This window comes from Salvelinus alpinus, chromosome 19 (assembly GCF_045679555.1).
Source record: "Salvelinus alpinus chromosome 19, SLU_Salpinus.1, whole genome shotgun sequence".
Taxonomy (NCBI): domain Eukaryota; kingdom Metazoa; phylum Chordata; class Actinopteri; order Salmoniformes; family Salmonidae; genus Salvelinus; species Salvelinus alpinus.
In genome coordinates, this window is record NC_092104.1 from 18,890,768 (window position 1) to 18,904,734 (window position 13,967).

Here is a 13,967-nt window from a genome sequence, read left to right on the forward strand (position 1 = left end):
TCTTCAATAATGTTTCAACCGGAGAATTCCTTTGTCTTTAGAAAGGAAAAGGAATGCAGCTACTTCTCACGTGTGCATGCCTGACTGAGCTCATGGCACTCTGCCAGACACCTGGTTGAAACAGCTCTCATTATCTCCCCCTTCACAGTAGAAGCCTGAAACAAGGTTCTAAAGACTGTTGACATCTAGTGGAAGCCTTAGGAAGTGCAATATGACCCCATAGACACTGTATATTGGATAGCCAAAGACTTGAAAACCTACAAACCTCAGATTTCCCACTTCCTGGTTGGATTTTTTTCTCAGGTTTTTGCCTGCCATATGAGTTCTGTTATACTCACAGAAATCATTCAAACAGTTTTAGAAACTTCAGAGTGTTTTCTATCAAAATCTAATAATAATATGGACATCTTAGCTTCTGGGCCTGAGTAGCAGGCAGTTTACTCTGGGCACCTTATTCATCCAAGCTACTCAATACTGCCCCCAGCCATAAGAGGTTTAACATGGCAAAATATGTAGAATTGCAGGAAATTAACTTTAAAACTTCAAAATGTTCTTCGGTCCATGGCAAAATGTGTAGAAGCGGTGTGAACAATTTGAACAGTTTGGGGTCGGCACGGGCCGTGCGGTGTTTTTTGTTGTTGATAAATGACAATATCCATCCGGAGCTTTTACCACATAGGACATTTGTGTGACTGAATCTTCTAAAATAGTATTTGAGTTCCCCTGCACTACCTGATAGTAGATATGTTTGTGTAATTTGGAAAATGTATAATGATGATAGTGTATGTTTCTCCCCTCTCCTCAGCCCCTCTAACGGCGGTGGGGACTGTCCCGGGGTGAATTATGAGTACCAGCTGTGTAACACCGAGGACTGCCCCAAACACTTTGAGGACTTCAGGGCCCAGCAGTGCCAGCTACGCAACTCCCACTTTGAGTTCCAGAACACCAAACACCACTGGCTGCCCTATGAGCACCCTGACTGTGAGTAGTGTGTACACTGTTAGAAAAAAGCTTTGCAAAAGGGTTCTTCAGCTGTCCCTATAGGAGAACCCTTTTTGGTTCCAGGTAGAACCTTTTTCAGAGAACCGAACAGGGTTCTGCAAAGGGTTCTCCTATGGGGAGACGTGCCCTATTAGCCAGTCACGGAGCACCACTGTGCCTCAACGTGCCCTATTAGCCAGCCACGGAGCACCACTGTGCCCTATTAGCCAGCCACGGAGCACCACTGTGCCCTATTAGCCAGCCACGGAGCACCACTGTGCCCTATTAGCCAGCCACGGAGCACCACTGTGCCCTATTAGCCAGCCACGGAGCACCACTGTGCCCCAACGTGCCCTATTAGCCAGTCACAGAGCACCACTGTGCCCCAACGTGCCCTATTAGCCAGCCACGGAGCACCACTGTGCCCCAACGTGCCCTATTAGCCAGTCACGGAGCACCACTGTGCCCCAACGTGCCCTATTAGCCAGCCACGGAGCACCACTGTGCCTCAACGTGCCCTATTAGCCAGTCACGGAGCACCACTGTACCTCAACGTGCCCTATTAGCCAGCCACGGAGCACCACTGTACCTCAACGTGCCCTATTAGCCAGCCACGGAGCACCACTGTACCTCAACGTGCCCTATTAGCCAGCCACGGAGCACCACTGTACCTCAACGTGCCCTATTAGCCAGCCATGGAGCACCACTGTGCCCTATTAGCCAGCCACGGAGCACCACTGTGCCTCAACGTGCCCTATTAGCCAGCCACGGAGCACCACTGTGCCTCAACGTGCCCTATTAGCCAGCCACGGAGCACCACTGTGCCCCAACGTGCCCTATTAGTCAGTCATAGAGCACCACTGTGCCTCAACGTGCCCTATTAGCCAGCCATGGAGCACCACTGTACCTCAGCGTGCCCTATTAGCCAGCCATGGAGCACCACTGTACCTCAGCGTGCCCTATTAGCCAGCCATGGAGCACCACTGTACCTCAGCGTGCCCTATTAGCCAGCCATGGAGCACCAATGTGCCTCAACGTGCCCTATTAGCCAGCCATGGAGCACCACTGTGCCTCAACGTGCCCTATTAGCCAGCCATGGAGCACCACTGTGCATTAACATGCTTTTTATTTAGTTTTATTTGTATTTAACTTTATTTAACTTTATTTAACTTGCATCAAATCAAATTTGTTGGTTACATACACATATTTAGCAGATGTTATGACGGGTATAGCGAAATGCTTGTGTTCCTAGTTCCAAAAGTGCAGTAATATCTAACAATTCAAAACAATACACACTAATCTAAACGTAAAATAATATAATTAAGAAATTTAGCAATGTCGGAGTGGCATTGACTAAAATACAGTAGAATAGAATACAGTATATACATATGAGATGATTAAAGTGGCCAGTGATTATATGTCTATGTAAATATGGCAGCAGCCTCAAAGGTGCATTGTTGAGTAACCGGGCTGTAGCTGGCTAGTGATGGCTGTCTAACAGTCTGATAGCCTTGAGATAAAAGCTGTTTTTATTTTTTAAGCCCGACAGGTTGCTCTCAATAGTGCATCTGTAAAAGTTTGTGAGGGTTTTAGGTGCCAAGTGGTGTCAGCTGTACTGTGTTTCAGCCAATAAGAGGTGCCACCTGTACTGCCAGTCGAAGGAGACTGCTGACGTGGCATACATGAAGCAGCTGGTGCATGATGGGACACGCTGCTCCTACAAAGACCCCTACAGCATCTGTGTCAGAGGAGAGTGTGTGGTGAGTAACCTAACTCTAACCTAATGTTACCTAACCTAATCTTAACCTAACCCAACTTTATCAGGGGAGAATGTTAGGTGAGTAACCTAGCCTTAACCTAACCCAACCCTAACCCTACAGCATCTGTCAGGGGAGTGTCTTGAGTAGGCTAAACCTAACCGTTCTGTGTCAGGGGAGAGTGTCTTGAGTAGGCTAAACCTAACCTCTCTGTGTCAGGGGAGAGTGTCTTGAGTAGGCTAAACCTAACCGTTCTGTGTCAGGGGAGAGTGTCTTGAGTAGGCTAAACCTAACCGTTCTGTGTCAGGGGAGAGTGTCTTGAGTAGGCTAAACCTAACCGTTCTGTGTCAGGGGAGTGTCTTGAGTAGGCTAAACCTAACCGTTCTGTGTCAGGGGAGAGTGTCTTGAGTAGGCTAAACCTAACCTCTCTGTGTCAGGGGAGAGTGTCTTGAGTAGGCTAAACCTAACCGCTCTGTGTCAGGGGAGAGTGTCTTGAGTAGGCTAAACCTAACCTAACCTCTCTGTGTCAGGGGAGTGTCTTGAGTAGGCTAAACCTAACCTAACCTCTCTGTGTCAGGAGAGTGTCTTGAGTAGGCTAAACCTAACCACTCTGTGTCAGGGGAGAGTGTCTTGAGTAGGCTAAACCTAACCTAACCGCTCTGTGTCAGGGGAGAGTGTCTTGAGTAGGCTAAACCTAACCTAACCGCTCTGTGTCAGGGGAGAGTGTCTTGAGTAGGCTAAACCTAACCGCTCTGTGTCAGGGGAGAGTGTCTTGAGTAGGCTAAACCTAACCGCTCTGTGTCAGGGGAGAGTGTCTTGAGTAGGCTAAACCTAACCGTTCTGTGTCAGGGGAGTGTCTTGAGTAGGCTAAACCTAACCGTTCTGTGTCAGGGGAGAGTGTCTTGAGTAGGCTAAACCTAACCGCTCTGTGTCAGGGGAGAGTGTCTTGAGTAGGCTAAACCTAACCGCTCTGTGTCAGGGGAGAGTGTCTTGAGTAGGCTAAACCTAACCGTTCTGTGTCAGGGGAGTGTCTTGAGTAGGCTAAACCTAACCGCTCTGTGTCAGGGGAGAGTGTCTTGAGTAGGCTAAACCTAACCGCTCTGTGTCAGGGGAGAGTGTCTTGAGTAGGCTAAACCTAACCGTTCTGTGTCAGGGGAGTGTCTTGAGTAGGCTAAACCTAACCTAACCGCTCTGTGTCAGGGGAGAGTGTCTTGAGTAGGCTAAACCTAACCGCTCTGTGTCAGGGGAGAGTGTCTTGAGTAGGCTAAACCTAACCGCTCTGTGTCAGGGGAGAGTGTCTTGAGTAGGCTAAACCTAACCGTTCTGTGTCAGGGGAGAGTGTCTTGAGTAGGCTAAACCTAACCTAACCGCTCTGTGTCAGGGGAGAGTGTCTTGAGTAGGCTAAACCTAACCTAACCGCTCTGTGTCAGGGGAGAGTGTCTTGAGTAGGCTAAACCTAACCGCTCTCTGTCAGGGGAGAGTGTCTTGAGTAGGCTAAACCTAACCTAACCTCTCTGTGTCAGGGGAGTGTCTTGAGTAGGCTAAACCTAACCGCTCTGTGTCAGGGGAGAGTGTCTTGAGTAGGCTAAACCTAACCACTCTGTGTCAGGGGAGAGTGTCTTGAGTAGGCTAAACCTAACCTAACCTCTCTGTGTCAGGGGAGTGTCTTGAGTAGGCTAAACCTAACCGTTCTGTGTCAGGGGAGTGTCTTGAGTAGGCTAAACCTAACCGCTCTGTGTCAGGGGAGAGTGTCTTGAGTAGGCTAAACCTAACCGTTCTGTGTCAGGGGAGAGTGTCTTGAGTAGGCTAAACCTAACTGTTCTGTGTCAGGGGAGAGTGTCTTGAGTAGGCTAAACCTAACCGCTCTGTGTCAGGGGAGAGTGTCTTGAGTAGGCTAAACCTAACCGCTCTGTGTCAGGGGAGAGTGTCTTGAGTAGGCTAAACCTAACCGCTCTGTGTCAGGGGAGAGTGTCTTGAGTAGGCTAAACCTAACCTAACCGCTCTGTGTCAGGGGAGAGTGTCTTGAGTAGGCTAAACCTAGCCTAACCTCTCTGTGTCAGGGGAGTGTCTTGAGTAGGCTAAACCTAACCTAACCTCTCTGTGTCAGGGGAGTGTCTTGAGTAGGCTAAACCTAACCGCTCTCTGTCAGGGGAGAGTGTCTTGAGTAGGCTAAACCTAACCACTCTGTGTCAGGGGAGAGTGTCTTGAGTAGGCTAAACCTAACCGCTCTGTGTCAGGGGAGAGTGTCTTGAGTAGGCTAAACCTAACCGCTCTGTGTCAGGGGAGAGTGTCTTGAGTAGGCTAAACCTAACCTAACCTCTCTGTGTCAGGGGAGAGTGTCTTGAGTAGGCTAAACCTAACCTAACCTCTCTGTGTCAGGGGAGAGTGTCTTGAGTAGGCTAAACCTAACCGCTCTGTGTCAGGGGAGAGTGTCTTGAGTAGGCTAAACCTAACCTCTCTGTGTCAGGGGAGAGTGTCTTGAGTAGGCTAAACCTAACCTAACCGCTCTGTGTCAGGGGAGAGTGTCTTGAGTAGGCTAAACCTAACCGCTCTGTGTCAGGGGAGAGTGTCTTGAGTAGGCTAAACCTAACCTAACCTCTCTGTGTCAGGGGAGAGTGTCTTGAGTAGGCTAAACCTAACCTAACCGCTCTGTGTCAGGGGAGAGTGTCTTGAGTAGGCTAAACCTAACCGCTCTGTGTCAGGGGAGAGTGTCTTGAGTAGGCTAAACCTAACCTAACCTCTCTGTGTCAGGGGAGAGTGTCTTGAGTAGGCTAAACCTAACCGCTCTGTGTCAGGGGAGAGTGTCTTGAGTAGGCTAAACCTAACCGCTCTGTGTCAGGGGAGAGTGTCTTGAGTAGGCTAAACCTAGCCTAACCTCTCTGTGTCAGGGGAGAGTGTCTTGAGTAGGCTAAACCTAACCGCTCTGTGTCAGGGGAGAGTGTCTTGAGTAGGCTAAACCTAACCGTTCTGTGTCAGGGGAGTGTCTTGAGTAGGCTAAACCTAACCGCTCTGTGTCAGGGGAGAGTGTCTTGAGTAGGCTAAACCTAACCTCTCTGTGTCAGGGGAGAGTGTCTTGAGTAGGCTAAACCTAACCTAACCTCTCTGTGTCAGGGGAGAGTGTCTTGAGTAGGCTAAACCTAACTGTTCTGTGTCAGGGGAGAGTGTCTTGAGTAGGCTAAACCTAGCCTAACCTCTCTGTGTCAGAGAGTGTCTTGAGTAGGCTAAACCTAACCGCTCTCTGTCAGGGGAGAGTGTCTTGAGTAGGCTAAACCTAACCACTCTGTGTCAGGGGAGAGTGTCTTGAGTAGGCTAAACCTAACCGCTCTGTGTCAGGGGAGAGTGTCTTGAGTAGGCTAAACCTAACCGCTCTGTGTCAGGGGAGAGTGTCTTGAGTAGGCTAAACCTAACCTAACCTCTCTGTGTCAGGGGAGAGTGTCTTGAGTAGGCTAAACCTAACCTAACCTCTCTGTGTCAGGGGAGAGTGTCTTGAGTAGGCTAAACCTAACCGCTCTGTGTCAGGGGAGAGTGTCTTGAGTAGGCTAAACCTAACCTCTCTGTGTCAGGGGAGAGTGTCTTGAGTAGGCTAAACCTAACCTAACCGCTCTGTGTCAGGGGAGAGTGTCTTGAGTAGGCTAAACCTAACCGCTCTGTGTCAGGGGAGAGTGTCTTGAGTAGGCTAAACCTAACCTAACCTCTCTGTGTCAGGGGAGAGTGTCTTGAGTAGGCTAAACCTAACCTAACCGCTCTGTGTCAGGGGAGAGTGTCTTGAGTAGGCTAAACCTAACCGCTCTGTGTCAGGGGAGAGTGTCTTGAGTAGGCTAAACCTAACCTAACCTCTCTGTGTCAGGGGAGAGTGTCTTGAGTAGGCTAAACCTAACCGCTCTGTGTCAGGGGAGAGTGTCTTGAGTAGGCTAAACCTAACCGCTCTGTGTCAGGGGAGAGTGTCTTGAGTAGGCTAAACCTAGCCTAACCTCTCTGTGTCAGGGGAGAGTGTCTTGAGTAGGCTAAACCTAACCGCTCTGTGTCAGGGGAGAGTGTCTTGAGTAGGCTAAACCTAACCGTTCTGTGTCAGGGGAGTGTCTTGAGTAGGCTAAACCTAACCGCTCTGTGTCAGGGGAGAGTGTCTTGAGTAGGCTAAACCTAACCTCTCTGTGTCAGGGGAGAGTGTCTTGAGTAGGCTAAACCTAACCTAACCTCTCTGTGTCAGGGGAGAGTGTCTTGAGTAGGCTAAACCTAACTGTTCTGTGTCAGGGGAGAGTGTCTTGAGTAGGCTAAACCTAGCCTAACCTCTCTGTGTCAGAGAGTGTCTTGAGTAGGCTAAACCTAACCGCTCTGTGTCAGGGGAGAGTGTCTTGAGTAGGCTAAACCTAACCTAACCTCTCTGTGTCAGGGGAGAGTGTCTTGAGTAGGCTAAACCTAACCGCTCTGTGTCAGGGGAGAGTGTCTTGAGTAGGCTAAACCTAACCGCTCTGTGTCAGGGGAGAGTGTCTTGAGTAGGCTAAACCTAACCTAACCTCTCTGTGTCAGGGGAGAGTGTCTTGAGTAGGCTAAACCTAACCGCTCTGTGTCAGGGGAGAGTGTCTTGAGTAGGCTAAACCTAACCGCTCTGTGTCAGGGGAGAGTGTCTTGAGTAGGCTAAACCTAACCGCTCTGTGTCAGGGGAGAGTGTCTTGAGTAGGCTAAACCTAACCGCTCTGTGTCAGGGGAGAGTGTCTTGAGTAGGCTAAACCTAACCTAACCGCTCTGTGTCAGGGGAGAGTGTCTTGAGTAGGCTAAACCTAACCGCTCTGTGTCAGGGGAGAGTGTCTTGAGTAGGCTAAACCTAACCGCTCTCTGTCAGGGGAGAGTGTCTTGAGTAGGCTAAACCTAACCACTCTGTGTCAGGGGAGAGTGTCTTGAGTAGGCTAAACCTAACCGCTCTGTGTCAGGGGAGAGTGTCTTGAGTAGGCTAAACCTAACCTAACCGCTCTGTGTCAGGGGAGAGTGTCTTGAGTAGGCTAAACCTAACCGCTCTGTGTCAGGGGAGAGTGTCTTGAGTAGGCTAAACCTAACCGCTCTGTGTCAGGGGAGAGTGTCTTGAGTAGGCTAAACCTAACCTAACCTCTCTGTGTCAGGGGAGAGTGTCTTGAGTAGGCTAAACCTAACCTAACCTCTCTGTGTCAGGGGAGAGTGTCTTGAGTAGGCTAAACCTAACCGCTCTGTGTCAGGGGAGAGTGTCTTGAGTAGGCTAAACCTAACCTCTCTGTGTCAGGGGAGAGTGTCTTGAGTAGGCTAAACCTAACCTAACCGCTCTGTGTCAGGGGAGAGTGTCTTGAGTAGGCTAAACCTAACCGCTCTGTGTCAGGGGAGAGTGTCTTGAGTAGGCTAAACCTAACCTAACCTCTCTGTGTCAGGGGAGAGTGTCTTGAGTAGGCTAAACCTAACCTAACCGCTCTGTGTCAGGGGAGAGTGTCTTGAGTAGGCTAAACCTAACCGCTCTGTGTCAGGGGAGAGTGTCTTGAGTAGGCTAAACCTAACCTAACCTCTCTGTGTCAGGGGAGAGTGTCTTGAGTAGGCTAAACCTAACCGCTCTGTGTCAGGGGAGAGTGTCTTGAGTAGGCTAAACCTAACCGCTCTGTGTCAGGGGAGAGTGTCTTGAGTAGGCTAAACCTAGCCTAACCTCTCTGTGTCAGGGGAGAGTGTCTTGAGTAGGCTAAACCTAACCGCTCTGTGTCAGGGGAGAGTGTCTTGAGTAGGCTAAACCTAACCGTTCTGTGTCAGGGGAGTGTCTTGAGTAGGCTAAACCTAACCGCTCTGTGTCAGGGGAGAGTGTCTTGAGTAGGCTAAACCTAACCTCTCTGTGTCAGGGGAGAGTGTCTTGAGTAGGCTAAACCTAACCTAACCGCTCTGTGTCAGGGGAGAGTGTCTTGAGTAGGCTAAACCTAACCTAACCGCTCTGTGTCAGGGGAGAGTGTCTTGAGTAGGCTAAACCTAACCGCTCTGTGTCAGGGGAGAGTGTCTTGAGTAGGCTAAACCTAACCTAACCTCTCTGTGTCAGGGGAGAGTGTCTTGAGTAGGCTAAACCTAACCGCTCTGTGTCAGGGGAGAGTGTCTTGAGTAGGCTAAACCTAACCGCTCTGTGTCAGGGGAGAGTGTCTTGAGTAGGCTAAACCTAACCGCTCTGTGTCAGGGGAGAGTGTCTTGAGTAGGCTAAACCTAACCTCTCTGTGTCAGGGGAGAGTGTCTTGAGTAGGCTAAACCTAACCTAACCGCTCTGTGTCAGGGGAGAGTGTCTTGAGTAGGCTAAACCTAACCTAACCGCTCTGTGTCAGGGGAGAGTGTCTTGAGTAGGCTAAACCTAACCGCTCTGTGTCAGGGGAGAGTGTCTTGAGTAGGCTAAACCTAACCTAACCTCTCTGTGTCAGGGGAGAGTGTCTTGAGTAGGCTAAACCTAACCGCTCTGTGTCAGGGGAGAGTGTCTTGAGTAGGCTAAACCTAACCGCTCTGTGTCAGGGGAGAGTGTCTTGAGTAGGCTAAACCTAGCCTAACCTCTCTGTGTCAGGGGAGAGTGTCTTGAGTAGGCTAAACCTAACCGCTCTGTGTCAGGGGAGAGTGTCTTGAGTAGGCTAAACCTAACCGTTCTGTGTCAGGGGAGTGTCTTGAGTAGGCTAAACCTAACCGCTCTGTGTCAGGGGAGAGTGTCTTGAGTAGGCTAAACCTAACCTCTCTGTGTCAGGGGAGAGTGTCTTGAGTAGGCTAAACCTAACCTAACCGCTCTGTGTCAGGGGAGAGTGTCTTGAGTAGGCTAAACCTAACCTAACCGCTCTGTGTCAGGGGAGAGTGTCTTGAGTAGGCTAAACCTAACCTCTCTGTGTCAGGGGAGAGTGTCTTGAGTAGGCTAAACCTAACCACTCTGTGTCAGGGGAGAGTGTCTTGAGTAGGCTAAACCTAACCTAACCGCTCTGTGTCAGGGGAGAGTGTCTTGAGTAGGCTAAACCTAACCGCTCTGTGTCAGGGGAGAGTGTCTTGAGTAGGCTAAACCTAACCACTCTGTGTCAGGGGAGAGTGTCTTGAGTAGGCTAAACCTAACCTAACCTCTCTGTGTCAGGGGAGTGTCTTGAGTAGGCTAAACCTAACCGTTCTGTGTCAGGGGAGTGTCTTGAGTAGGCTAAACCTAACCGCTCTGTGTCAGGGGAGAGTGTCTTGAGTAGGCTAAACCTAACCTAACCGCTCTGTGTCAGGGGAGAGTGTCTTGAGTAGGCTAAACCTAACCTAACCGCTCTGTGTCAGGGGAGAGTGTCTTGAGTAGGCTAAACCTAACCTAACCGCTCTGTGTCAGGGGAGAGTGTCTTGAGTAGGCTAAACCTAACCTAACCGCTCTGTGTCAGGGGAGAGTGTCTTGAGTAGGCTAAACCTAACCTAACCGTTCTGTGTCAGGGGAGAGTGTCTTGAGTAGGCTAAACCTAACTGTTCTGTGTCAGGGGAGAGTGTCTTGAGTAGGCTAAACCTAGCCTAACCTCTCTGTGTCAGGGGAGAGTGTCTTGAGTAAGCTAAACCTAACCGTTCTGTGTCAGGGGAGAGTGTCTTGAGTAGGCTAAACCTAACCGCTCTGTGTCAGGGGAGAGTGTCTTGAGTAGGCTAAACCTAACCTCTCTGTGTCAGGGGAGAGTGTCTTGAGTAGGCTAAACCTAACCTAACCTCTCTGTGTCAGGGGAGAGTGTCTTGAGTAGGCTAAACCTAACTGTTCTGTGTCAGGGGAGAGTGTCTTGAGTAGGCTAAACCTAGCCTAACCTCTCTGTGTCAGAGAGTGTCTTGAGTAGGCTAAACCTAACCGCTCTGTGTCAGGGGAGAGTGTCTTGAGTAGGCTAAACCTAACCGCTCTGTGTCAGGGGAGAGTGTCTTGAGTAGGCTAAACCTAACCGCTCTGTGTCAGGGGAGAGTGTCTTGAGTAGGCTAAACCTAACCTAACCTCTCTGTGTCAGGGGAGAGTGTCTTGAGTAGGCTAAACCTAACCGCTCTGTGTCAGGGGAGAGTGTCTTGAGTAGGCTAAACCTAACCGCTCTGTGTCAGGGGAGAGTGTCTTGAGTAGGCTAAACCTAACCGCTCTGTGTCAGGGGAGAGTGTCTTGAGTAGGCTAAACCTAACCGCTCTGTGTCAGGGGAGAGTGTCTTGAGTAGGCTAAACCTAACCTAACCGCTCTGTGTCAGGGGAGAGTGTCTTGAGTAGGCTAAACCTAACCGCTCTGTGTCAGGGGAGAGTGTCTTGAGTAGGCTAAACCTAACCGCTCTCTGTCAGGGGAGAGTGTCTTGAGTAGGCTAAACCTAACCACTCTGTGTCAGGGGAGAGTGTCTTGAGTAGGCTAAACCTAACCGCTCTGTGTCAGGGGAGAGTGTCTTGAGTAGGCTAAACCTAACCTAACCGCTCTGTGTCAGGGGAGAGTGTCTTGAGTAGGCTAAACCTAACCGCTCTGTGTCAGGGGAGAGTGTCTTGAGTAGGCTAAACCTAACCGTTCTGTGTCAGGGGAGTGTCTTGAGTAGGCTAAACCTAACCGCTCTGTGTCAGGGGAGAGTGTCTTGAGTAGGCTAAACCTAACCTCTCTGTGTCAGGGGAGAGTGTCTTGAGTAGGCTAAACCTAACCTAACCGCTCTGTGTCAGGGGAGAGTGTCTTGAGTAGGCTAAACCTAACCTAACCGCTCTGTGTCAGGGGAGAGTGTCTTGAGTAGGCTAAACCTAACCGCTCTGTGTCAGGGGAGAGTGTCTTGAGTAGGCTAAACCTAACCTAACCTCTCTGTGTCAGGGGAGAGTGTCTTGAGTAGGCTAAACCTAACCGCTCTGTGTCAGGGGAGAGTGTCTTGAGTAGGCTAAACCTAACCTAACCTCTCTGTGTCAGGGGAGAGTGTCTTGAGTAGGCTAAACCTAGCCTAACCTCTCTGTGTCAGGGGAGAGTGTCTTGAGTAGGCTAAACCTAACCGCTCTGTGTCAGGGGAGAGTGTCTTGAGTAGGCTAAACCTAACCTAACCTCTCTGTGTCAGGGGAGAGTGTCTTGAGTAGGCTAAACCTAGCCTAACCTCTCTGTGTCAGGGGAGAGTGTCTTGAGTAGGCTAAACCTAACCGCTCTGTGTCAGGGGAGAGTGTCTTGAGTAGGCTAAACCTAACCTAACCTCTCTGTGTCAGGGGAGAGTGTCTTGAGTAGGCTAAACCTAACCTAACCTCTCTGTGTCAGGGGAGAGTGTCTTGAGTAGGCTAAACCTAACCGCTCTGTGTCAGGGGAGAGTGTCTTGAGTAGGCTAAACCTAACCTAACCGTTCTGTGTCAGGGGAGAGTGTCTTGAGTAGGCTAAACCTAACCTAACCTCTCTGTGTCAGGGGAGAGTGTCTTGAGTAGGCTAAACCTAACCTAACCTCTCTGTGTCAGGGGAGAGTGTCTTGAGTAGGCTAAACCTAACCTAACCGCTCTGTGTCAGGGGAGAGTGTCTTGAGTAGGCTAAACCTAACCTAACCTCTCTGTGTCAGGGGAGAGTGTCTTGAGTAGGCTAAACCTAACCGCTCTGTGTCAGGGGAGAGTGTCTTGAGTAGGCTAAACCTAACCTAACCTCTCTGTGTCAGGGGAGAGTGTCTTGAGTAGGCTAAACCTAACCGCTCTGTGTCAGGGGAGAGTGTCTTGAGTAGGCTAAACCTAACCTAACCGCTCTGTGTCAGGGGAGAGTGTCTTGAGTAGGCTAAACCTAACCGCTCTGTGTCAGGGGAGAGTGTCTTGAGTAGGCTAAACCTAACCGCTCTGTGTCAGGGGAGAGTGTCTTGAGTAGGCTAAACCTAACCTCTCTGTGTCAGGGGAGAGTGTCTTGAGTAGGCTAAACCTAACCTAACCTCTCTGTGTCAGGGGAGAGTGTCTTGAGTAGGCTAAACCTAACCGCTCTGTGTCAGGGGAGAGTGTCTTGAGTAGGCTAAACCTAACCGCTCTGTGTCAGGGGAGAGTGTCTTGAGTAGGCTAAACCTAACCGCTCTGTGTCAGGGGAGAGTGTCTTGAGTAGGCTAAACCTAACCTAACCTCTCTCTGTCAGGGGAGAGTGTCTTGAGTAGGCTAAACCTAACCTAACCTCTCTGTGTCAGGGGAGAGTGTCTTGAGTAGGCTAAACCTAACCTAACCTCTCTGTGTCAGGGGAGAGTGTTTTGAGTAGGCTAAACCTAACCTAACCTCTCTCTGTCAGGGGAGAGTGTCTTGAGTAGGCTAAACCTAACCTAACCTCTCTGTGTCAGGGGAGAGTGTCTTGAGTAGGCTAAACCTAACCTAACCTCTCTGTGTCAGGGGAGAGTGTCTTGAGTAGGCTAAACCTAACCTAACCTCTCTGTGTCAGGGGAGAGTGTCTTGAGTAGGCTAAACCTAACCTAACCTCTCTCTGTCAGGGGAGAGTGTCTTGAGTAGGCTAAACCTAACCTAACCTCTCTCTGTCAGGGGAGAGTGTCTTGAGTAGGCTAAACCTAACCTAACCGCTCTGTGTCAGGGGAGAGTGTCTTGAGTAGGCTAAACCTAACCTAACCGCTCTGTGTCAGGGGAGAGTGTCTTGAGTAGGCTAAACCTAACCGCTCTGTGTCAGGGGAGAGTGTCTTGAGTAGGCTAAACCTAACCGCTCTGTGTCAGGGGAGAGTGTCTTGAGTAGGCTAAACCTAACCTCTCTGTGTCAGGGGAGAGTGTCTTGAGTAGGCTAAACCTAACCTAACCTCTCTGTGTCAGGGGAGAGTGTCTTGAGTAGGCTAAACCTAACCGCTCTGTGTCAGGGGAGAGTGTCTTGAGTAGGCTAAACCTAACCGCTCTGTGTCAGGGGAGAGTGTCTTGAGTAGGCTAAACCTAACCTAACCTCTCTGTGTCAGGGGAGAGTGTCTTGAGTAGGCTAAACCTAACCTAACCTCTCTCTGTCAGGGGAGAGTGTCTTGAGTAGGCTAAACCTAACCTAACCTCTCTGTGTCAGGGGAGAGTGTCTTGAGTAGGCTAAACCTAACCTAACCTCTCTGTGTCAGGGGAGAGTGTTTTGAGTAGGCTAAACCTAACCTAACCTCTCTCTGTCAGGGGAGAGTGTCTTGAGTAGGCTAAACCTAACCTAACCTCTCTGTGTCAGGGGAGAGTGTCTTGAGTAGGCTAAACCTAACCTAACCTCTCTGTGTCAGGGGAGAGTGTCTTGAGTAGGCTAAACCTAACCTAACCTCTCTGTGTCAGGGGAGAGTGTCTTGAGTAGGCTAAACCTAACCTAACCTC

The 13,967-nt window shown here is 50.1% G+C and overlaps 1 protein-coding gene across 3 annotated transcripts in view; it reads left to right on the plus strand.

Annotated features, from left to right (window-relative positions):
• The window catches only part of adamts3 (ADAM metallopeptidase with thrombospondin type 1 motif, 3), a 225,245-nt gene that overhangs the window by 139,349 nt on the left and 71,929 nt on the right, over positions 1–13,967 (plus strand). For all 3 annotated transcript variants that reach the window (XM_071352472.1, XM_071352473.1, XM_071352474.1), the window contains exons 13-14: positions 806–981; positions 2,608–2,741. In XM_071352472.1, coding sequence (XP_071208573.1) covers positions 806–981; positions 2,608–2,741 — 310 coding nt within the window. The remainder of the gene's footprint in view (positions 1–805; positions 982–2,607; positions 2,742–13,967) is intronic.